General features: G+C 42.4%; 1 protein-coding gene across 4 annotated transcripts in view; it reads right to left on the reverse strand.

Moving 5' to 3' along the window:
* The window catches only part of LOC102112947 (phospholipid-transporting ATPase ID-like), an 85,247-nt gene that overhangs the window by 17,613 nt on the left and 42,793 nt on the right, over window positions 1-24,841 (reverse strand). For all 4 annotated transcript variants that reach the window (XM_014256990.2, XM_014256991.2, XM_014256989.2 and 1 more), the window contains exons 5-19: window positions 24,380-24,478; window positions 23,432-23,493; window positions 21,779-21,851; window positions 21,539-21,609; window positions 20,386-20,468; window positions 16,483-16,641; window positions 15,713-15,801; window positions 10,575-10,771; window positions 9,258-9,466; window positions 7,173-7,216; window positions 5,462-5,627; window positions 4,501-4,689; window positions 3,590-3,705; window positions 1,939-2,103; window positions 263-374 (exon numbers count right to left, since the gene is read on the reverse strand). In XM_014256990.2, coding sequence (XP_014112465.1) covers window positions 263-374; window positions 1,939-2,103; window positions 3,590-3,705; window positions 4,501-4,689; window positions 5,462-5,627; window positions 7,173-7,216; window positions 9,258-9,466; window positions 10,575-10,771; window positions 15,713-15,801; window positions 16,483-16,641; window positions 20,386-20,468; window positions 21,539-21,609; window positions 21,779-21,851; window positions 23,432-23,493; window positions 24,380-24,478 — 1,834 coding nt within the window. The remainder of the gene's footprint in view (window positions 1-262; window positions 375-1,938; window positions 2,104-3,589; window positions 3,706-4,500; window positions 4,690-5,461; window positions 5,628-7,172; window positions 7,217-9,257; window positions 9,467-10,574; window positions 10,772-15,712; window positions 15,802-16,482; window positions 16,642-20,385; window positions 20,469-21,538; window positions 21,610-21,778; window positions 21,852-23,431; window positions 23,494-24,379; window positions 24,479-24,841) is intronic.

The raw sequence follows: 24,841 nt of genomic DNA on the forward strand, positions 1-24,841 counted from the left end.
AGGGACTGTAGGATGTTTACTGTCACCTCTCCAAAGGCAAAGGGCACTGCCTTCACCCTGCTTCCACTCTCATGACAGAAATTAAGGACAGGCACGAGCAACAGTCATCTGGTCTAATTCCAGTTACCTGAAATTTTGCATAGCTGGCAATGAAGCAAACCCTGTTTGTCTTCTGTGCAGTTTTCAAAGAATGAGAACACAGGTCCTTAGCTGAACCACCCCGCCAGTGGAGGAGAAGCATCCAAAGCTGTAATGCCTTTACCTTGCTTATCTCCAGTGAGAACCCATATCTTGATGTTAGCTTTGGCAAGAGTCTCAATTGTCTGTGGAACCCCATCTTGTAGCTTGTCCTCTATGGCTGTGGCACCTAGCAGCTTAACAGAAATGTCAGGGAGCTGGTTAAGCCCTGCCACTGCTACCAAAGGAGAAAGCATTAAACCTAATTATTCAAGCAAACACAAAGTAAATCCCCAGGAATAAGGTTGAACTGACTGTCATTCTTCCTCAGCAAATTTACTGTATAGAGTACAGCCCTGATCCTGCAGATGTTCTAGGCTCTAATTCCCCCATGCTCTGATGGATTATGAATATGCATGAAATTATTTGCAAAAATGTTTGCAGAGCTACAGGTCGTCTGTGTTGTCCCATGTGTTCCCTTCACAGCAGACAGAACTTTAATAGAGGGACAAAGACACTGTGGATCCATGTCCCCAGACCTCCTCTGGGGTGGAAGATGACCCCAGCTGTACTGCAGATGTCACATGGCTGCTAAACATCTTCTCCAGCCTTTAACAGACCTGTCCCTGCACTGGGTCCACACTGTCACACAGCTACATCACAGACTGCTCAGGATACAAAGCTTCATTTTTTTAAAGTCACTGCTTTTTCTGCTATTTGGAGATAGTTGGTGGCTTTAACCTGTTGTCAAAGGGACATGGAAGTTTCATTGCTACCTCAGGTTTCACTGCTACCACCTACCTCCTGCTGCTTGGAGACTAAATTCAGAGGTTGACTGGTATCCTTTTTGGCATCCTTGGATGTCCATCATATATTAGCTAGGAGCGTTAGCAATACAGGTAACAGCTCTGACTGAACTTCTCTACAGGATCCTGAGAACTGTACAATCCCTGTTTTACAGTAGTCCCTGATGCAGCTAGAGACACTACTCAACTTCCAAAGGCCAGCACTTCCCCAGCTCACACTTGCTTTTTCCCTGAGCACTACTGGCATTCGGAGCATACAGCTAATGGAAGGAGCAAAGGTGTCTGCCAGGATTTCCAGGGTTTCAAGGAAGCACTGCCACGAGTGCAAAAGCTGGATTGCTTCTCCTCAGATCACACACATGCTTTTCATTCATTATTCATGGCTCTAAAACACAGGCAAATCCTCCAGGGCATTTAAAAACTGTAACAACACTGAGGGAGAGAAGAATGATTCAAAGATCACAGTTTAGCTCTATTTCAAATTGACACAAACATGTTTCATGGATATCATCTAGCCATCCTGCCCAGGGCAGGAGGAACAAAGGAGACACTCTCAGGGGCACTGGGAATTATTCATTGCCTGCCATTTCAAAGGCTGGAAAATAAACAGATCAGCCATTTGCACATACAAAGGATAGCTATGAAATATTTGTGTCCATGTCATCTCCTGCCAGCTCTGGTATGTCACTTCATCACGAGAAAGCTACTCTTGACACCCACGTGAGTTAAAATAAAACCATTCCCCTGAACTGGTGGCTGACACCCCAGTTACGGGCTCCTGGTGGAGGTGCCAGTGAACACCCAGGGCTGCCATGTTCTGACCTGCTCCTGTCACACAGCCCACTGAACTGTTTGCAGAGCAGTGTTTACCAAAGTCACACTGAGCTGTTTATTGACAAACCACCACCCTCACTTCCTCCCCCAGAGCTTGGCCCAGATTCCCTGAATTACCAACCATTAGGTCTTTTTCAATCTCTTCATACAATTCCGACAGTTTGTCTTCCCGTCCCTCCAAGGCAGTGCTGGCTTCATGGTGACGCCTGATCCAATCCTGAAAGTAGTCTTCCTCCAAGCTTTTATAGGCCACCACGAGCGTCCTCAGGCCTTCTCCAGCAAACTCCTGCAAGTCAGTGGCAGAAAGGTCCAAGAAGAACAGTCTGGTCACCTAGGCTTACAAAGGACCCTCAGAAAGCAGACTGGTAGAAGTGACTTGGTAAAGTTTATGGAGGAAAGATGAAAAAACACCTTAGGCCACAAACGTTGGGGTATTTTAAAACAGAAATTCCAGACCACTTTATCATTGCCATCTGTGGCCCTTATGAAAAAAACAACAACAAAAAACAAAACAAACAACAAAAAACAACAAGGGAATACAAAAAACACCCCAAATAAAAACAAACAATAAAAAACCCCCAAGACCCACCAAAACAACTCAAAAGGGGTTTTCTACTTTCTGGCTCTAAAGCTTTACACTAACCAGGCATTTGTTTCCTAGGCCTGCATTTCTCAACAAGAGGTCCAGAACAGTGAGACCTAAATAAACACTGAACACAGCCTGTTTTTGGACGTGGGTTCAACATTTTTAGGGTATGAATTCTGGCTGAAATACACAGCATGAGCACAGCTAGTCATGGCACCTCAGCAAGTCCTTATTCCTGTGTTTTCTGATGGACAATATGGAGCTCAGTGTTTGGTGGAACAGCAAAGACACATTTGTGAAATGCACCTCCGGGAGATGTTTTCCCAGGCTTGAAGTAAAGCTGCATCAGAAACACGTCACAGGTCTTTTAAATGTCCTGCATTGGATCTGCCATCTTTGCCCATATTACAGAATCGTAGAGTGACAGAATGTCATGGGTTGGCAGGGACCGTAAAGATCATCTCATTCCAACCTCCTGCCATGGGCAGGGACATTTTTCACTAGACCAGGTTGCTCAGAGTCCCATCCAACTCAGCCTTGAACACTTCCAGGGATGGGGCATCTGCATCTTCTCTGGACAACCTGTTCCAGAGTTTCATCACCCTCAGAGTAAAGAAATTCTTCCTAATATTTAATCTAAATCTACCATTTTTCAGTTTAAAGCCATTAACCCTTGTTTTATCACTACAGGCCCTTGTAAAAAGTCCCTCTCCAGCAGTCTTGTAGCCCCTTCAGGTACTGGAAGGTGTTACAAGGTCTTGCTAGAGCTTCTCCAGGCTGAATAAACCCAAATCCCCCCGCTACAGGAGAGGTGCTCCAGCCCTCTGCTCATCTTCATAGCCATAGGCTCACTCCAACAGGTCTATGTCCTTCTAATGTTGTGGATCCCAGAGCTGGACAGTGTTCCAGGTGAGGTCTCACAAGAGCAGAGCAGGACAAAATCACCTCCCTTAATCTGCTGACTGTCCTGGAGCAGTTCAGATGGCACCTGGTGCTCATGCTTAGGCAACTCATTTGAGATCTAAGGCCATAGAAATTAATTTGTTTCTCTACTCCTAACTTAAAACTTGTGCTTAAGTGCTGTTTCTAAAATCTGGGGATTTTTTTTTTTTTTTCAAAAAACAAGTTATGCTGGAGAAAAGGAAAACATCAAATGCAGAGATGTTGTTGAGAAGGAAACTCTTACATTCAGGTGTTCTGTGGTCTCCCCTTTGAGAAAGCTGCAGGATGGATGAAGCAGTTCATAAAGAATGGTGTCAGCCCCCTTGCAGTACAAAGTCAAGTCACCTTCTGGACTCTGCACTGTGAGGAAGAGAAAAAGAAATGCTACAAATCCCAGACTGAGTCTTTTGGAGTATAAAGCCCTTCCATCAAAACCAAGAACAGTTTCTACAGGTGTCTGAATTTCCCCAAGTTTTGGCAAGCTCCCAGGAATCAAGACAAGCTCTGCTTAGAAAAGAAGAGAGTGCATTGGTCTGAGCAGACACTACACTGTCCCTACAGGCAGAACTTCACTCAAAAGTTAAGAACAACTTGTTTTTAGAGAACTGGTCCTACTTCCCCTATTTTCCTACCAGTAAACTGTAGGAACTGTACTGTAATTGTAACTACAGTTACAATATTCCTGAAATATTATCACTCCAATATGCTGGTGTGTTAATAAAGGCTGCAAAAAGTTTCTTTAATAATTTCTCCATTTTCTGTTTAGGAAAGTGGGTTTCTTAGTTCATTCTTGCTTTCTCCTTTCCTACTTCCTCAAATTTCACTCAAATTTAAAAGCTGATTAGAAGAAAGGCCTTTCCTACATTGTAAGGAGGGGAGCAAGATGTATAGAAAGCTTTGTCTTTAGGAGACTAGCTTGCATCACTGTGGTCCAGATGTTGAGATTTCTCCTACCTGCCTCCTTTAAGTATTTTTCTGCCCCTGTAGCTGTGTAATTATAAAATCAAGGCAGCCCATCTCAAGTCCTCAGAAATAAATATTATTCAGAGCACACTGCAAAGGAGGTCTCATAAAAAAAATGCATCACAGCTGAATGAGGGCCAGCTCCAGAACCTAAGGAGTCAGGGAGGAAAGAAAGCAGCAAAGGGAACATACCAATCACAGACATTCGCTTGCGAACATTGTTGAAATCAAGAATAGCCAGAAGTTTGTAGATTTTTGTTTCTCCCATTTCCACGACAGTGATGGTCTCCGGTGTGCGAGCCCTGAACACAAATCCAAAGTTTCTGGCAGCAGTGACTAGGGCTCCCTCATCAGGAGATTGTGCTTGATACACCAAGTTACCTGACATGCAAGAAAAAAAATGTAATGTGGCTTCTGACTTATTTTTGAGCAAAAAAATACAAAATATAGGACAAAATATAGCAGTTATCCCTTTGTTTTTCTGTCTATCCACAGAGGTGCAGCACTAAAAAGCACTTTTATCCACACATCTCCATCAAGTCCCACCAACCCAGGACAGTGCCAGAGGCCCCCTGGATTCTTTTGGGGATTTTAATCTCTCTCTTTGGAGTCTAACATCTCACTGAGAGGACAAGTTCCTTTGGTTTAGCCTCTTCTAGTTAGATCTTTTCTTTCTGATCAATATTTTCACTTTATACCTGCCAATCAATTCCAGCCTCTAAAGCATGACTTTCTGTCTGGGATTTGAGGAGGCTGACCTAGCAGCTGTGGGAACATTGGGTGAGAGGAGCTAATGAGTCTCCAGTAGATTGATGCTCTTTGTTTTTTGCTTTTTGGAACTAGGAGAAGAGTAGAGAGAGAGCTAGACAAGCCTCTGCCACCTCAGGGAAGCTGTGGCATCTGCAATTCATGCACTCCAGAGGTGTGGTGGTTGCAGTAGTGTCAGCTCCACCACAAGAACACACAAGGAGTGGAGGCCCTGGTCCCTTCTCTTCCCTTATGGCACCTCCAAAGACAGTGATTTATGTGTAACCATGCACTACAGAAAATCACCAGGGAGCAAAAAGGACCAACAACAGCCTTTGTGGAGAGAAGACATGTTGTGGTGCAAGTGAACATAAGCGCTCATTCCAGTGTCTTCAACAGTCCTCACCTTCCTTCTTCTCCTCCGGCATCACCGTGTGGCAAAGTGAGAGCAGCCGGAAGAACCTGTGTGTCGGGACATCATTCAGCTTCACGGCTTCAACCAGGCTGTGGTCATAGAAAGCAAACTTTGGGTCGGCTAACGGGTTGTATGAGAAATCAACCTTCTCTGTGTTCTGGAAAAAACATGGTTTGGTATTACTTGTTGAGCTTTCAGGACATGGCTGTACACCAATGCCTGCCCAACACAGCCCTGCTCTCCTCCTCACATTTGCAAAGGACCCTATCCTGCAGGGCTGGCTGCTTGTGACAGAGATTGGTGGATTTAAGGAAGTGGGAGGTCATGAAAGGTATTTAATCATAGGACAGGGCTGCAATAGATGTGCCTTTCAGAGCAGCACTCAGGCTAAGAACCAATTAGCTAAACTGGCTCTCTGAGCTGCAGTTAATGCTCCAGCAGGATCCCTGCCAATGGATGCCTACAGCAAAGAAGTGCCTGCCTTCAAAAAAATGCCTGCTTTGAGGCATCATGCTCATGATGTCAAAGGCTGCCTGTGATAGTGGAATGCAGGAGCCCAGTTTAAAACAACTCAAAAGTCTGTCTTATCCACCATGTTTTCCCAAATCCTGATATGGAATAAATAGGACATACAGGTGACATAAAGGTTAAACTCCACAGGCACTTCCCATTTTGTTAAAAAACAAGGAGCCCCAGGCAGAGTGGAACACACTGGAGAAATGTCCAGAAGCTCACCACATGATGTGTCATGGAGTAATGGACTGCCAAGCTTGCCTTGGACAATTCTGACTCCCACCCTGTCCCTGATGAGCTCAGAGTTTCCAGGATGGGAATCATCCTTTTGACCTCTGCACACTGACATTTAGCACTCAGTCCAAGAGCACGGACCAACCCCTCCCACACATGTCTGTGCAGCAAGGTCCAGGCACAGCAACATCATGGATGTGTGGGCAGCAGGACTCTGCTCCAGCGAGTGTCACGAGCAGCAGGGTGGGGTGGACAGCTGGCAGGAGTCCAGTGTGTGTCACCAAGCAAGGCTGACAGAGAGAGGGCAGACTGGAGGCACAGTACTCAGCACAAACAGCCTGCTTCAGTGGGCAATTTAAGTTCTAAATGGACTGGAAATGAATCACTGGAATGAGGAGTGGGATTTTCATCATCATCTTGGTGTTTGTTATTTGGATTACTGTGTGCAGCTTTCAGACATTTTAGAGATGAAGACATGTTTGTTTGTGCCAGCAAGCAGAGGCTAAAGAAAAATTTAGAAATGACACATTTTCACACTTTCTGAACTCCAGACATTAGAGGAATTTGACAGTGACCCTGTTGTTGGTATGAACTGCACTCACTTATTCTTCACTAAAGCTTTAATTAACTGCTAAGGTTAATAAAATTCACCAATGTCCAAGTCTGCAACAAACACCAATGGTCAAGTGTTCAAGAGAAGCTGTGTATACACCAGGATGTCAGGTGAAGCGGAGAGGACAATGGGCTGTTCTCAACCTGCAGGTTTAACCCAGGCTTACTGGAAAGGAACTTAACTCTGGGAATTCTCTGACATCCAGAGGAACACACATTTCTGCTGTGAGCATCAAAAGCATGCTCTTGCATGGTCAAAAACATAAGCTATGCAGGGTTGTACCCACTGGTATTTATCCAGGTCCACTGAAAGCACAGATCCTGATAGCACTTGAGCACTTACCTCATTTATTTCTATCCTTTGCCCAGACATATCATACACATCACCTGCAAGCAAGAAAGAGGAAATTATAGCCACAAACTGCGGGTAAGTGCAGTGTCTGAGCCACCCAAAATTGGGTAAAGTGTTTCTAAGCTAGAATCTATTTTAAAAGTTTCAGTACATTGACATGGGCACTGATGACTGATGATACATAACAATCAGTTTCTATGCTGGTGCATGAAAAAATCCAGAGACTGGATTGATGCTTGAAACACAAAGCACGAAAGTGACTGTCTTTTGAGTAAAGAAGACTTGCCTTGAGCTGACCACAGAGAGGATAGGATTTCTAGTGCTAGGTAGGAAATGAAAGTGCTTTCAAGTGATGACTTCTCTTGTGCCTCCTCTTTCAAAATCCAGCTCCTGGATCTTACTATTTGCATGAGTCCATGGGCACCCACAGGAAAGGAGTTTTCAAAGCCCTTTTCCCCCACATCTAGGTAGCAAGGCTGCTCTATTGATTCTCCCTGAATGGATGATCTGGTCATAGCAATTGAAGAAGACATGTCATGTCTAAGAAACATTATTAGAACTTCTGCCTGGAGAAGAGTTTCACTAGGAAGGTCTGGACTGTGTCAAAGCCAGCCAGTCCCAACACTTCTTGAAATAAGATTGAAATGCAATGAATTACAAGAATGATTGACTTATGTTTGCACCAGCAACCTCGACTGTGACCAAAATCAATTTTAGTGCTGATGTGCCTTCAGGCCCCAGGAGTGGAAAAGAAGCACAGTAAACATCTCTCCTGAGAACCTATGCATCAGCTGATTCCCTGGGAACCACAGCCAAGAGGCTTTTGTCTATCTCCTTCCCTTAGACCTCCAGAGGAGAGCAGAACTAAATCATCTCTTCTGGCATTGCTTTCCTGAATGCCCCTGAGCAGCAGAGAAGTACTGTGCTAGGAAGAAGTGAAACATTTAGAAAACTACAGGCAACAGATTGTTTGCCTTCTTTGCATATATTTCCCATTCATTTCTTGAACCCTTACCCTGTATCTATGTTGGTGGTGACATCCACTTCAGAAAAGTCAATTAGGGACACTTGATAGGAGAGATTTCAAACTGTTTAGCAGTACTAATGTTAGCTATCATATTAACACTGTTCGAGATAAGGTAGTCTCCAAATATGCACAGATTCATAGGAAGAAATATCTTCTTTTATTAGGTCAGCTGAAAGCACTGAGAAAATATGCAAACTATCTGGTACATTAGTGCATCAGCAGGTCTGACACAGGCAAAGCAGGCATCCATATACAAATAAGCAGTGACTAATTTCTCTGGGGCATCTAATGATGTTAATCAATTAGGCAGCTTGCAAAGTGCTAGCACCTCTTGAGCAGTAGAAAACTGCTTGTGGCCATAGCATGAAAAAGCCTTTTAAATCAATGACTTCTAGGATCTAACAGAGCTAACAACTCATGTTTCCCATTTTTTCCAACTCCCTACAAATTTTTCTCTCTTCTGCTAGGCGAAGAATATCAGGTTTAAAGACAAAGACCAGGTCATTGACGAGTCAAATAACCTGAAAAGGATGTGGAAAATCACTGCTCATGACATAAGAAATCGGTGAGACAGTGTGAGAAGTGAACAAAATTTGCAGATGACCCCCATGAGGGATGACTGATTTCAAAAGTGATTATGAGGGAGTAAGTTACCTGAGTTACATGTTGTGTTTTTACCTGGCTAACCACATCAATAATACCATAAAAATCTGTGATTACCTAACTAGTGATATCAGAAAAAAAAAAACAAAAAACAAATTTGAGATGCTGTAAATCTGGGACAAATGAGGACAAACTAATAGTATTGGTTCTTTAGCTGGGATAATAGTGGGGCAGAAAAAGGGAGATAAAAAAGTGGGGAAAAAAGGGGAAACAAGTAATAAATGGCAAGTGATGCAATCAGGCTGTCCAGAAATCCCTGATGGGCATCCTTACACTTGATCACTGCAGCTCCTTACATGGCACTCTCTGCTGGACATCAGATTTAGTCTCTATGGATGAAGAAGCACACAGTGAAGAGAACCACCCAGAGGGTAATGCAAACATACCATAGGATTTGCCATTGATGGAGCACTTGTTGAAACACATGATGTTCTGGGTGAGAGTTCCTGTTTTGTCTGAGAAGATGTACTTGATCTGCCCCAGCTCCTCGTTTAGTGTAGTAGTTCGAGCCTGAGCTGGCGTGTCATTCAGCGGGTAATACATTTTACGGTCCCAGTCGATGTAGAAACTGTTACCCAAGCGTATAATCTCCACACTGATGAAACAGAAAGAGAAGGTGATGGAATATTCATTAGCTTAAGGGTCAAGCTCTTTATCTTCAATACCACCATTATCAATTGCAATTAGGAGACAACTTTGAAGGTAATGACAAGTTGAACTCATCTGTCCATAGGTGGCCTGTGGTAAGGGATGCTGAAGCAAGTCCCACTGAAATGATCTGCTAAATTTACAGCAAACTCATTTCCTTCACTTATAAAGCAGTACTTTATAAAGGCACTTGGAAAGATTCAGAAGCGTTTGGCCTGAGAAGTGAGGCAGGAGCAGTGGGTTTCAGTTAGTGCCGTTTCAGGAGAGGGTTTCCAGCAGAGCTGTGGGCTGGGCTGAGCCCAGCGCCAGGGGACGAGCACAGCCATGTCTCAAAGAACAGAGCTCCACAACAAGAGAGCCATTCTGTCACCCAGTACAATCAAAAGAGTGGCATCAGCTTGCAGATGACATGGATTTCCACCTTGCTGGGTGACACACTGGACAGGAATGGAATTCATTCCTAATGTTCACCAACACAAAAGAGAGTCTCAGTAGCAAAGCTGACTGAAGGTAGGTACAATGATAAATTAAACAGGGCAATGCAGACTCTACCCCAGCCTCAAGTTTTGTGACACACTGCCTACCTGTCACTCCTGTTTGTCTATCACCCACAACCAGCACAGCTCTGCATTGTCTGGGAAGAGGTAACAGTCTGAACTGCTCATATAGCACCAAGTACTTCAACCTGATTGCACCTACTTACCTGGCAATCCTCACACAGTCCTGAAGCCACCTCGAAGAACAGGCCATTCATTCACTGTTAACAAGATGCTAACGGTGGCAGGCTTCCAGCCCTGCTCCTATAGCATCCTGCACACCTACACCTCCCCTCTAACTGTAAAATCATTCTCTCCTCTTCCAGGGCTCACTGCTGTCCCCACTCCAACCCTGATAAAGCCTTCTGAAGGCAGCAGAAACAAGAAAAGCATCACTGTGTTTGTGTAGGAGCATCCATGATAGGGCTGTGTGAGGTTTTAAGGAAAACACTGCTCCCAGTTAAGGCAAAAGCTAAACCTCTCTTAAGATCAAAAGTGAAAGGAGCTTCTGGCACGTACCTGACGTAGAGTGAAATGGGTACCACTGTGTTTAGAATGATCACATATGACCAGAACATGAGGAAGCCGGAGTAGGAGGCAGAGTTGACACCCTCTGCCCAGGGCAGATAGACCTGGAAGTAGTAGCCCTTATCATGCTCCCAGATACCATTGCCAATGGCTAGGATGAGACACATCAGTGCTAAAAATGCAAAAATCTGGAAAAAAAGCAAAAAAACAACAACAAAAAAAACCGACAACGAAAAAAAACCCAAATAAATCAATCCCAAACAAAATGTATTGCATTTTAGAAACAAGGAATTTATTATGCACAGGTTAATCAGAAGACCCTAATGGGATAGGGTTGGATAGCCTGAATCATAGGAAAATGTGCCTAGGGATGAAAAGGAAAACCAGCAAAATTATCATACTTTTACCTCAAGGACAAAACTACACAGTGCAGAGTCTGGTAACTTGGAATTAAAAATCCTCAAACAGCTGGGGATTTAAATCCCAAGCAGACATCTCATCGAGGGTGGTTACAGAAGTCTGCTGCAGAACACCAAATCTCATTAGAGAAGAGCTGAGCTGCAGATCCTCAAACATCTGGCTGCACACTTGGGAATAGAAACTGCCTGGAGAACTTTACTTGGCTGTTTGCCAAACGCACCACCATCTTCCTCACTATTTCTGAAAGACTACTAAGGATAATCTAGCAGTGTACAGTCTGGAATTTAGCACTGAATATTATTCTGATGGTTAGAGGAGAGTTAATTGCTTTCTCAAAGCTAATGGTTGCCTTGGTATCTGCCCTCACAATTTGATTACATTTCCTTTGAGCAAACAAAAAGTAGCACCAACCAGTGATGCATATCCTTTGGCTTTAGAGAAGCCTGCTTCCTGAAGCCTAAAGCAACCAGGGCAACTGCAACTGGGAAGTGAATTTCAAATTGGGAAATCTTACTGAAAAGTAGGGCTTGCTCAGGAACACTATTTAACAGACACAAAAACATTACATAGATGATAAAGCATTTTTTGATTAAAAAAAGACAAGACTGTAGCAGTACATTTGTTTGGAAAAAAACAGAAAGAAAAGGAAGAAAGACATTTACAGAAATTAATACAAACTGCAAGGAATTTCAGAACTGTGAATATCTAACAGTAATAAAGTATCAAGGAAATAAAAAAAGTCATAAATAGGTGTGTGAAAAGCAAATGTGTTACAAGAGGAAGGAGAAAGGAAGAAGGATTTATCTGCCCTATAGTAGATGAAAAAGGTAGATTATGTTCTCTGACACAGAGCACTGTGTGGCTCTATCAGCTAATAAGCATTTTCAATGCAGGAGGTCCATCTAATTCTAAGATGGAAGCTTAGACGTTAGTTTTTAACCTTTAATAAAGTTAGTATTTAACAATGCTTTAAAAACTGGGAAGACCCACCATCTTGGAATCCTGCTAATATTATTACAATATTTGTAATGTAGAAGTGGTGATGGTAATTGCAATTAACCTGTCATCCTTCCTGGACAAATGACAAGAAAATAATTCTTTCGGCATAGTCTTTTCCAAACATATGACATAAAACAACCAATATAATAATAAAAAAGTGAAGATATGGAGTCAACAGGCAGCACAAAAGAGCAATTAAAAATAATCTTTAGCAAGGATAATCATTAAGGAAGAAATATCAGTAAGTTGGACCATTATGTAAAGGCCACACAGTAACAATCACATTAAAACAGTAATCAACCTTTTTAAAAAACAGCAATTGAGGGACAAACATAGAAACGATGGTGGTAAAGCTAATATTTGTACTGCTGAGTTAATCTATGGGAGGAAGAAAGATACTTCTATGGAGCAATATGAATCACTTGGTGAAAAGTTCATGCCTGATCAACTCAAGTTTTAATATCAAACAGCCACAAAAGGGAACTGCAGTAAGAAAAGGTGGCAGACTGAGTTTCAGGGGACACATTTATTTCACACATGAGTAGTAGCTTTTCTATTTAATTGTGCAAAGCCAGATAAATTGCTCAGCTTGTGAAATTGAGACAATATTGCTTGCTGGTAAGGAATGTGGTGCAGTGTTTTTAAACCTCTGTGAACCAGTAATTAAAACATAGTTCAATCTGTGCTATTGTAATTATTAGGACTTAAGGGTATTTGAGAGGCATGACCCACCTCACTGTCCCAGAGGTTAAAAATTATCCATTTGCAGAATATTGCAATCCATATAAGAATTTCAGTGTGTGATTCAGCAACAGAAACATAAATGGGGCAAGACAAGAGCTGAACTTTCCCAAGGTGTCCCTGCCCGTTGCTTGGGTGTTGGAACAAGGTGATCTTTAAGGTCCCTTCCAACTCAAACCACTCTGATTCTATACCACAGCAGCTCTTGCCTACAGCTGTACTTGATTTATTTACATTTTGTTTTCTGTGCACTGGGCATGTCAATGCTCTCACAACCCCACTCATGTGCAACACTCATGCTTGCACAAAGCTCACTAACAGGCTGCTTGATCTGAAACAAATTGAAAGGACCAAGCCATTTAAAGCAGCCCTGGAGATTAATTTCTGTGCGCAGAAACAACAGTGTGCAGGGTGTTACAACTGACATGAAAAATCATTGCTTGTGCATGCTCACGGAGCTTCCCAGCATGAACATCCTCCCTCCCCGTGTCCTGCCCATGTATTGACTGCTAAAGATCCTCTTGGTAGGAGTTTTGTAAAGAGGAAGTGACTTTTGACTTCAAGACAAACATTGGCTGTTGGACTGTGAATTAAAACAGTCTTGCTTTCTTGACTGGTGTTTTGAGCTCTGCTCTGGGACTTGAAGCAGTCAGTTGTGTAAGAGATGAATGTGAGAGCTCTCTTTCTCTGAAAATTTGTTCCTCCTGCTACAAAGCAGCTTTTGGAGAAAAAAGCATTTCTGGAGCCGGCAAGTGCATCCCAGTGGAGGAACATTAACTTCTCTCTCAGATCCATGAGAAGCACCTCCAAATGTGACAAAATAGCTATGACTGCCATCTGGGAAGGTTCACTTCTGATTAACCCTTGTTGGGGCAGAGCAGGGCAACATTTAGCAGGCACTCCCTTGGTGAACCTGCCTAAACACTGCTTCGCCTGGAAGTTTTATGGACAAACAAACACAAAATAACTTTGCCACTGTTAATGTGGAGTAAGTTTACCTACATTTAAATTACCTATTTATAGTAAGTCTTGGCTGGTTTGTATTCTCCAACTCAAGAGCACAATATACTGCCTGTTTTTATGACCACACTCTGTAACCTTTGACCACCCAGTGAGCTGGAAAACCCCAAAGCCACGTCTCCTTAGGTGTGCAAAGAGTCTGGTATTTAACATGTGACAGAGCTTTACTTAGACATCAAAATTTTAGGTTCCTTAAAAATGTGTAAAGGAGACAAACACACCCTTGGCTCCTCCAGCGCCCAAGAACCCAGGCAGAGGCTGATGCAATCGGCTGCAACTTGCTCAGGGTTTTAAAACAGAGCCAGGAGGTAAATTCATCTCATTTGATTTTATAAAGTGAGGCCAAACAGACTGAAAGTTCTGGGTGGGACCCTTGGCTTGCAAAAGGAGATTTAGCAAATCTTAACTGAACATGAAATTTGAGACTCCCAGTTCAGTTTTCCTCCGCTCTGTTTCTGTGCCCTATGGATCCCCCCACAGCCCATTCTCCTCTCTAGTCAGAACATAGCAGAACACTTACGAAAATGTGAAATTCTTCAAATGCTTGCAAAATTTTGAATGTAAGAGGCCCAAACCTTGTTCGGTTTTGCTACCACTTAAGGGGAGAAAGAGAAGAAAACACTGAGGGAAACAAGCTGATGACAACCTAGATTGATAAAACCAAGATTTTCCCTTGGAAGAGATTGGTGCAAGGTTATTAAAATTAAGGGCACATCCTTACTGTACACAGAGCAAGGCCTCAAGAGGGATTGAAGTTAACCTGGAGTGGCTATCTGTGCTGCGGCATTGCTGGACATCCCCAGGCTCACCTAAAGGACTTCTGGGATCCCAAGAAAAAAAAAATCAGGAATACAGAGGCTGAGGTGAAATGTGGAGGCCAGAGGGTGGTGCCACCCTGGAGATGTTTGTGCTCCAAGCCCCAGTGCTGAGGAGGCATGCAGTCAGAGAGGGCAGGGAGAGCTCAGGACAGCCTTGCTGTAACGCACAGGCTGCTGTTGGATGCCTCTTCCAGGGCTTGTTCCAGTGCCTGGGAATGGATCCTGTCCCCAGCTGGCTGCCAGGGTGATCTGAGAGCAAGAGTAGTAGGGAAGAAGCAGGAACAGTGACCACTGACCACCAGACCTTCTCAGTGTCATAAACCAAAGGTGGTGCAGCATGCACGGGAAAGCACATTTGCACTCAAAGGGAAATAAAATCTGGAACTAAAGACCTTTCCTTCAAGCAACATTGATTAAAGTAGTGTCAGAGTGTATGTTCTCGTTCCCTGAGTGGCTTTGAACTCAAGCAGTAAAATCTTGAGAGAGTCTGTGAAAGAATCTGTATTTCTGCCTGGAAGAATTTGCCATTTGTTAAAACCACTGATGAGCTTAACCCTCAAATTAGATCTGTTTTTCAATCGGAGAAGAGCGCCTGCTATGTAAGATTAGTGCTCTCAAATTTCCCAGCTGCTAAAAACACCAGTTTTTGAGCATTAATGAGACCATGTCTAATAATTTACCCTAACGTGTTAAGTCAGGAGCTGGCATCATGTAAATTAGCAAACCCAATTACCAAGTCCTATGCGGATATCACCAGAGACGCCAAGAAATCGGGACGGAAGAGAGAGAACTGCTAATGTTTATTTAAATAGAAAACGACAAAATTACTAGAAGAAAAAAGGGCTTTGCAGGCTTCAAAATATTTCTCACACAAAAATGCAGAGCAAGGGAGAGCAGAGTAAATGACAAACTCAGAAGGAAAGTCCTTAATTCTGTCAATGTAATGGCCTTGCTTTGCAAGATGGGCTGGCAGAGGTGCTGCAGACCTCAGGCTGCTAATAAATTATGATGTACTTTTTCTTTTTATCATTAGTCACTTCTGATATTCCCCCATTTGTGTGGACAGAGAGGTGGAGTATCTGGAAATGATGAACACATCTGAAGAAAGGAAGACACATTAATCAGACTTACCACCAACACAAGGACATTCATGAGCCGATCGATGCTTGTTCGCTTAAAAGTTGTTTTTCCGCTGTTCTGCATGAGTTTCGTGTCTGGCCCTGAAGATGAAGCACACTTGTTAATTTTGATAATAAACCTTAGCTGTTCTAAACCTGATTCTCTCTGAGGCCCCACTGTGCTTTTCAGCATAAATAATCATCATAGCTCTCATGAAGTCAGCTATGCACAGATTGGAGTGCTGGTGGGAAATTTGGGCAGAAACAGGTTAAGTCATTTGTCTGAGATTATTTGGAGAGAGGCACACAAAACCATTAAATCTGGAGTTTTGAGTCAATTCTTTTCTTTCAATATTCAACCTTTCCTTTCAGGTTTAATCACTTTTCACAGCATATCTGATATTGCTATGTTATTTGTGACATATTATGTATTGTCTCACATATCTAGGGGAGTACAATAGAAGGACTATGCTCATGAAAAGCATAGATCTAATCAATAATATTATTGATGACCCTGATATTCCAATGTGGATTAAAATCCAAAATAGAAATTATACAGAGTGTTTCTTTCAATACACTTGAGAAAATTCTTAACCAAATTTAATTTCTTAGTCGTTGATCAAAACTCCCCTTCTGTATTTTACTTTGTGGATTTCTGAAAGAGGAAACTTTTTTCTTCTTGTGCCTGGTAGAAACATAAATACTTGATTCCTTTGTGCATGCTGGGTGTGATGTATCCCCATGCTGGGGTTCTGCAATCGACATGTCAGTCTTTTTACCTACCAGCATAAATAACGAGTCCGAAGCACCAGTCTGTGTTCCTGATAGTACAGCCCCTCAGCAACATCTTCTCATTGTCCAGGGCATATTTCTCTCCTCGAAGAGTAAGAGTTCCTGTGAATTTATCCAGTTTGTTATTTGGTGCCTCACATCTGATTTCTCCTGTAAAAAGAAGGAAAAAGCAAAAATGGAAATCTTGGTCCAGAAAGCTGTTATTAATACTGCATTCCCAGCTGCTCCTCAGAGAGACAATATTTCACACTCTAGCTATAGTAGATTCCTAACCATGTCATTCCCATTCTATATCTTATGTTTACTGATGTTCTGGGATGTTGCTCCTTCCCCATATTCATCTCATAATTCAAGGGACCCCAGTGAATTCAGATTCATTCAATTCTTTGAACATGGCAAGTTTTATTGGCAGAGTACAAAACAAGGGTTCTACAGCTTCTATGTGGGTGAGAAGAAATGTTGAACCAGCGACATACTTTTAAGCCATTCACAGCAAGTTCATAGTGGTAGGTTGTCACTGGATAACTTTAGATAAAAGTGCTGACATCACCTTTTTTCCTATTTCATTTTCTCTCAAACTGCAGGAGCCCAAGTGAATAGAATCATAACCTAAAGGCTGCAGAAGAGTAATTAACTGAGGTGTCTTCGTTCACTGATTTTTAATTTCATCTGTTTTATAACTCAAGTCCCTGGAGCACATAAAAAGATACCACTACCTTCTTTGGCCACTGAGCTGACACCGTAAGTGATTGGAGTGTCTATTTCCACGCTTTATATTTATTTCTTGTAATAAAATGTGTTCAGATACTTCAGTATAAAAATGACTATTTAAATCAACTGCTGCACTGACCTTTAAAGATTTAAACCGGAGCCCTGTGGATGTATTGAGAACTGGAAAATACAAATATGCCTTACTGAGAGGCAATATAAGAGTTCAGTCTGTTCACTTAATCAGCAGGAACACTGAAGTTATTTTCAACACAGGCTGTAAATACCTACAAAAATACTAGCATTTGCAGAGAGTATAGTTCTTCTAGCAGCTTTCAGATATACACACCAGGCTCAAGAGACTGGAAACAAAATCCAGAGAAATCCAGGAGGAAAGTGTTATGACTGTCTTCACCACCACACATTTTAAAATCAAAAATTATGCAAGTGATCTGAAAAGCAGCTCTAACCTAGGGCAGACACACTGTCAGACATGAAAGATTGAACAATTAGGAAATTCAGTGACACCTGGCTTCAAAATTCATACTAACAACTGTGTTGCTCTTCTATTTTATCATCTGGATAGTCCAACTAGGACCAGACCTGTGGCCCATCATTTCTGAAAGTCTCTAGTAACCAGGCTGGTCTCACTGCCACCCTCACAAACACCTTGAAAAACACAAAGGAAACAGAGCCTTTGCACTGGAACCTTGGCAAAGCAAACCCAGGGCATGGTCTCCCACCAGGAACACTGTGCCTGCCGTGGGACAGTTCTCCTTTAAGCACCTCGTGTGTCCACATCTGCTTTCCCATACGTGGGTGGGTCTGGGCTACTGACATACTGATTTTGAGATCAGAAGGGATTTTTCCAGATGAGACTAACCACAAAAGAGTGAGAAGCTCTAAAGATCACCCCAGGACTGCTGCACTGATCCAGTACCTCTGCAGCTGCAGGCACCCTAGCCAGGCACCATGCCTCCCATCCCCTTCACCCACGAACAGCAATAAGTTATCTGGAATACATTTCAGCTGAAAGAGTTAAATATTGACAACTTTGAAAAGTAGAGGGTAACTGAAAAGTATTGTTGCCTTTCTGGTCTCCCAGTTCCCCAAATCAAAGAAAGAAATTCAGTGTTTCGCAAGCATCTTCCTTATCTGAACGATCAAACAAACATCATAACTCACATTAAGCATTCCACTGAGTGCCTGTATTAGCTACACAGCCCTGTCCTCTCTTTCTGTCTTAAAAAGTCATTAGATAAAGAGTTACATAAATATTTAAATATTTCTACAGAGGTTTGCTAAGGGAAATGCAAGGCTGGGTCTGATTTCAGGCACTCTTCCCAGTACACTGTCAAACATAAATCATCCTATGAAACATTTTATTCATTTCAAGTATTGTGAAGAGGCCACTTTTATTTACAATGTAAGTAAAACAGAGATTTAGAGAACTAATAAATATCTGGTTAGAAAATTCTCAATTTTCAGAAAATATTTTTAAAAGTTTTTTTTTTTTAAATTTAGCACTTCTAAGAACACAGTGCCCTTAGATAAACATCATATTAAGCATGCCTGAAAAAATATCTAAGATGAAAGTTTTGCTTACAAACTGATAGACACTTTGGCCTGCTCAGGAAAATAACTAAGACATGCCACTCCAATTATAAACATTAAGCATCTAACTGTACATGTAAAAGCATATCTCTCAACACCTAAAGCACTCAGAACCTCAGCCATCACTTCAAAGAAATCCTCATGTACTGAGCTGACACTTGGCAAAAACCACACATTATTGCATAAAACCTCAACAAAGCAGGCAAAGGAAACTCTACCAGAGACCATCTCAGCTATGCTCTTTGCCACATCCTCACCACTTGTCCTGGACTCACCTACTTATTTCAAAAACTTTTTTTTTTTTTAATTATTTTCCCTCTGTATCTAAAAGTATTTCCTGAGAGCCTTCAATCCCTGAAGCGTTCCAAGGACACCATCACTCATTCCACCCCTTTCCATAATAACTCCTCCTGTAATCTTGACCTCATATTTAAGCCAGCAGGGCACTGCAGAACGTGACTAACATCACTTGATCTGTTCCCTCATCTCTTCCCACAGACAGATGATGTGTGAGCATGGAGTATATTCTGGTTTTGACAGGTCTAGCTCCTTTCTCTGTATATGCTGCTAAGTATTCTCTGGTATCCAGTGACAGGACACATGGGAATGGTTGAAGTTGCAACGGAAGAGGTTCAGACTGTTCCTCTTAGGAAAAATTTCTTTTCTAAGAGGATGACCACTCACTGGAACAGGCTTCCTAGAGAGGTGATTGATGACCCCAGCCTGTCAGGTTTAAGAGGCGTTTGCACAATGCCCTTAAAAACATACTTTAGTTTTTGGTGAGCCCTGAAGTGGCCAGGCAGTTGGACTAGATGATCATTGTAGACCCCTTCCAATTAAAACATCCTACCCTACCCTACCCTACCCTACCCTACCCTACCCTACCCTACCCTACCCTATCTTATATTTGATACAGTAAACAGCACAGAGAAATAACATATTTCCTGTTAAGCACATCTATAGTGCTTGCCTTTAGATATTTTCAAATTCAGTCTTTATTGTTGCATTGAGAGAGGAAAGGAAAGGCTTCAGCATGAGACTTCAGGCTGGGAAGTTGTCATCTGTCCTGTGCGCAATTAGACCTCAGGTCTGTGTGGTGTCTGGGAAGTGCCACTGGTCAGAAGATAAATGCAATCAGTACATCAGCATTGCTACATCAGTGTGAAAGTGTGGTGTGAAAATGTTCTGAGGCCAGAGCTAAGTATAAGGTTTTGGGAAAACAGTTTACATTGTGCAGTTATGTGAACTCTTGTGCTGGCTTTCGAGGTGGGTAGCCTCGACATGTGCAGACAGACACAAAAGGAAAGTGTGCATGCAGAAGAATTGCCACCAATGCAGTGTCAGGTTATAGACATGAATGGCATCAAGACCTGCAAGCAAAGAGAGACCTTTTCCTTTATGTGTGGTGTTGATATCTGTAGTACAGACTGCAGAGTGCCTGTTCTGTTTTGCTGGCACTGTTTCCAGAGGCAACCTAGCAAGGGGCAGAGGACAGCTTGGAAGGAAGAGTCCCAGCCACTCTCTGTATTTTGGACAAATCATCTGGAAAGTGCATTTTCCATTTATACTCACCATTGAACTCTGTCAGCTTCTGAAGATCTTCTCCAAGCTCTGCAGTGACTGTCAGTGCCTGCTTCACCTTCAGGTTTGTTTCACTGTGACAAACAATATAAGACAAAAACATGAACTGAAAGTCATAGGTGAACTGAAAGCTCTCCTTGAAAATCACTTCTGCTCTTGAGGACAGTCTTCTTCCTTAGACATCTGATGAACTGTGATACCACATGTCTGTTTCACCTGGCCAAAGGGCATAGGCACCAAAAGTGAAATGGCTCTGTATTCTTAATTTCACCACAGAGCACCGTACTCTCTATCCTGTCACCCATGACACATTCAAACCCAAGGTATCTAAGCATATATGAGAGGTCTGAATCTTTTCTCTCATGGTATTCTGATCTGGAAGATTACTTCAGTCCTGGGACTAGTTAGCTAGGGAGTTGGAAATGCAATGTCAAAAGAATACTGCATTTGTTCAGGGCCTCTTAGAAGTGGCACTTATGTGTATGAAAACTACAAACCCATTTTCAGCAGAAATCAGATGAGGAAAGTCCAGAGGGCTGTCTGTAGGGTCTTGGGAGAGACACAATTTCTTGAAATCTCTGGTCTTGCTTAGTCCTTTAGAGCATTGCTAGTTTTGGGCAATGCAGAAAAGGTAATGCAAACCGGATCACAAAGATGAGTCAGGTCCAGTTTGTTCCAATTAATACAAGTTGCAGCCCTCTGGTTTTGTGGCCAATTGTGTCCTGGAATGGGCAGTATTTGGAAGCCTTGGCTGCGTGCTTGCTTTGATATTATTCTATAGCAGTCCAAAGGAGATTACCAGAGTTATTCATTATGATTATCTCACCCAGATAATCTGTCTCAAGGAAAATACTAAAAAAAAGAAAAGAAACAGCTTCTGCTGGGGATACTGCAGGAACATGTATCTCACTAACTCTCAGTGTCAGAAGAACTGTCATTGAAAAGCAAAGTCCCCTCCTCACATGACATTTACACTCAAGAAGCAAAAATATCCAACAAAAGATGTTATTTTCAAGATACCTACCCAAAGTTTATTCTACATATCATGAAACTCTTGCTACCCAAGTTATTGCAGGTAAGTCTGCAGCACCCAGGGTCACCAGGAACGTGGCAGTGATTGCATGCCAGGGCCAGGCTCACTTACCCATCCAGCTCAGCTGTCTCAATGTATGTCAGGCTGTGTGGCTCACTGCTTGACAGCAACAGGAGATCAGCCTGAGCACAGATAGAGAGACAGACTTGGCATGAATTCACACAGTCAGAAGGCACTGCAGAGCAGTGCTGCTTGTGGATACTGCCACATTATCATTATGACTGATTTTCTTGTGAGTGGTAAGAGTGGCAGAGATTAACTGTGATCAGGATAGAGAGAAATGGTACTCACTGTCACAAAGTTGTTGTTTTCTAGTTTTATTATATCCCCCACTTGGACATTCATCCATTTTTGCTCCTTTAACCTGCAAGGAAACCTTTAGTAAGTAAGCACATAGAGCAAATGCCACTTGGGAAAGTGGGGAACTTAGCTCTGCTCCTGGAACCAGACTGTAGGCACCATCAGGAATTGGGAGCAGGGCCTGCCATGATGTCTCCTGATCCATACTAAGCTGGAGGACCACCACAGTACAAAAATAAAGCAGTAAAAAGCAATAAAAGTACTGTTAGGGCTGACCCATGCAGGGTTGAGAACATGATCCACAACAGCATCACAGTCCATGTGCCCTACGTCAAAATGTGCCCTATCCTTGTTCTTGTCTCTGCAAGGACTACTCCCTTCCTTCCTTCTCTTGAAGGGCCACATTGCCTCAAAAAACCCTCTCTGCTTCATGTGAAACACTTCATCTAGGAAAACTGCAGATTGTGTAAGGTTTTATGAGTGGTACCAAGGGCAAGTGTAGCCAGCTGTCAGGAAGGCCAGTGCAGTGCTTGGGCTGTGCACTTGCCTGTCTGAACCATGTCTGCACTGGTCTTCAGAGCACTAAGCCAGATGTGCACACAGGAAGCCAGCTAAACTGCAAGCACCAACACTCACAAGATAGCTGTATATTCAAATTCTAGAGGTGAGAAAGATCAGTCTCAAAACAGGACTGGGAGCTCAAGCTTGAACTCAGTTCAATCTTGCTTATTCAGTGTTGGTCAGAGCTGGACAGGATCTGTGGTTTCCAGGATTTGAAAAAGGCAAAAAATATTATAAAATTTCTGTGCCAAAATTTGTTTCCTAGAGACAGTAACTAATACACAATAAACTAAGAAACTGGTTTACTTAGCAGAGAGCACAAAAAACTATGTCCCTATTCTTCAGTTTCCACTTATATTTTTAACTGTTTGATCATCCATTGGAGTTTACACAACATACTGCTATCTGTAGTGTGGAAAAGAAGTCAAAAAAGACTTCACAGCTGTCTACAGCTGTGTCCTATGCATAGCTAGATTCCATGGAACTGCAAGTAAACAGCACATCTGTCTGCCTCGAAAGCCAAAACCTCTGCTGTTTTTTTCTACAGGAAAGAACACTGCTAGCAGTACAATGTCCAGAGCACACAGCTGAAATGTTTTGGGTACATCTAAGCCAGAAGTACTACACACAAAGTATAATGAAGTGTATGAGGGAGCTAGTCCAGCTTCTTAATTTGAAATATCTTGTTGATAATGCCCAGTTTTGCTTACTGAGAAATAAATCCTATGAGTATAAATGGACACTTTGCTTGTTACTTCTGGGTTAAGGAGTAAAATAATACAAGACTCTGAAATTCTTACTTGAACATAAACACTCAGGAACAGAGAGAGTTTAGTTTTTGTCAGCACAAGGTCACAGCCATAATGTCTACATAGATTCTGGTACTGTGTTCATTACTGTGTCTAGGGTTCATTATTCAGGTACATAGTCCAAAACTGCATAATGAACTAGTGGTGTGAAACACAATTCAATTTTAAATTGTTTAGTGATCCTTGAAAATCACACACACACACAGAGAAAGAATCAAAAATATTACTAATAGAATGCTTTTCCCTGTGAGAACTACAGCAAAAAAACACTTACATGCCATTGATCAGGACCTGGACTGGGCGGTTGTTGACGTGTTTGTCACTTTTGTGTCGATTCTGAAAATTAGATCAGAAGGTTAAAAGGCATTTCCAGGAAACCAAACACACAGGAGCCGTAGGCAGTTCATTAACATTTCAGGTTTCCACTCAGCTGGCAGAATGGGTCAGGCAGATTAGTGTCACAACTGAGTCAGTGTCCAGTGCACATTTACAGCAGTGACACAGAGCATAACCAGACTGCAAAGGGCAACAGGCAACACCAGGCTTGCTCTTGGAGAGAAGAAGGAGGGTAGATCCTTACACGTCATTTAGCACAGCCCTGACTCCACTGGCATTGCTCTCACCCACCTCAATCCATAAACACTAGAGAAATTCATTCCTCTGCTTTCGTATGGAACATGGCTACAGTTGTCCTGGTATTGCTCCTTTGAACATCAAAATGATTTTAATGATGAGAGTAAATCAGATGCTAAACTAAGCTCTAATCTCACTCTGTGAAGTCAGTTTGGCTTTTGACTATTAGCTCTGATGGCAGCAGACTTTGGCCAAAGCTGAACAAGTCTGAAAAGTCACAGGTGGGCTGAGCACTTGCTTCCTACCAAATTTTTTTTTTTTTCCACCTACATTGTGCTAGATGACAGAAGGATGTGTTCTTCAAAGTGGAAGCCTAAGAAAATATTTCTGTGCCTGCATCCAGACATATCTATGAGTGACCACATTTTCAGACATGCTGAGCAGTGTCAGAGAAAAGTCAGTGGAGCTGCTGGGCTGCTCAGCAATTTGGAAATTTTAGCTCCTGTTTCAGTAACAAACTACAGATTTTGGGGACTTAATCTCAGACCCCATCTGAGTGCCGGCCCCCAGTTCTGTTTACGCAGTTTATTTCATTTACTGAAGAATGACAGGCCAACTCCAAAGTACAGGTGAGAAATAGAGATCTTACAAAATCATCAATGGCATCCTTGACTCCTGATACAGCCAGCACCAGCACCAGGGGCACCACTGTTGTAAACCAGGCCAGTGAGGAAATCTGAGGAATAAACTGTGGGAAGAAAAGATCTGAGTTAAGACATTTCCTGCCAGTTCAGAAAACCACTGCTTCCTAATCAAGCTGCAGACAACATTTTTCTATGATACCTGAATATAGGATAAAGACAGAAATGTTGCTCCATCCTGATATGATATCCCACAAAGGCGGGAGAGCCAGGGAACCCATGTTTTCCTTACAAAAAAAGCTATAATTTAAGTTAGAAAAATGGAGCTGTCAGAAAGTGTAGTGGGTTGCTATTGCTCCTTCTTGTTGTTGGCAGAATTAAGATTGCCAAGTCCCCAGGGTATTTCTTTGGAAGTACTGATATGGGCAAGCCTGCTGTGAGGGACTCAAAACTATCTGAGCAAAACAAGC

The sequence above is a fragment of the Pseudopodoces humilis genome, chromosome 4 (assembly GCF_049639895.1).
Source record: "Pseudopodoces humilis isolate 2021_Gansu_Grassland_sample_001 chromosome 4, ASM4963989v1, whole genome shotgun sequence".
NCBI classification, from domain to species: Eukaryota; Metazoa; Chordata; class Aves; order Passeriformes; family Paridae; genus Pseudopodoces; species Pseudopodoces humilis.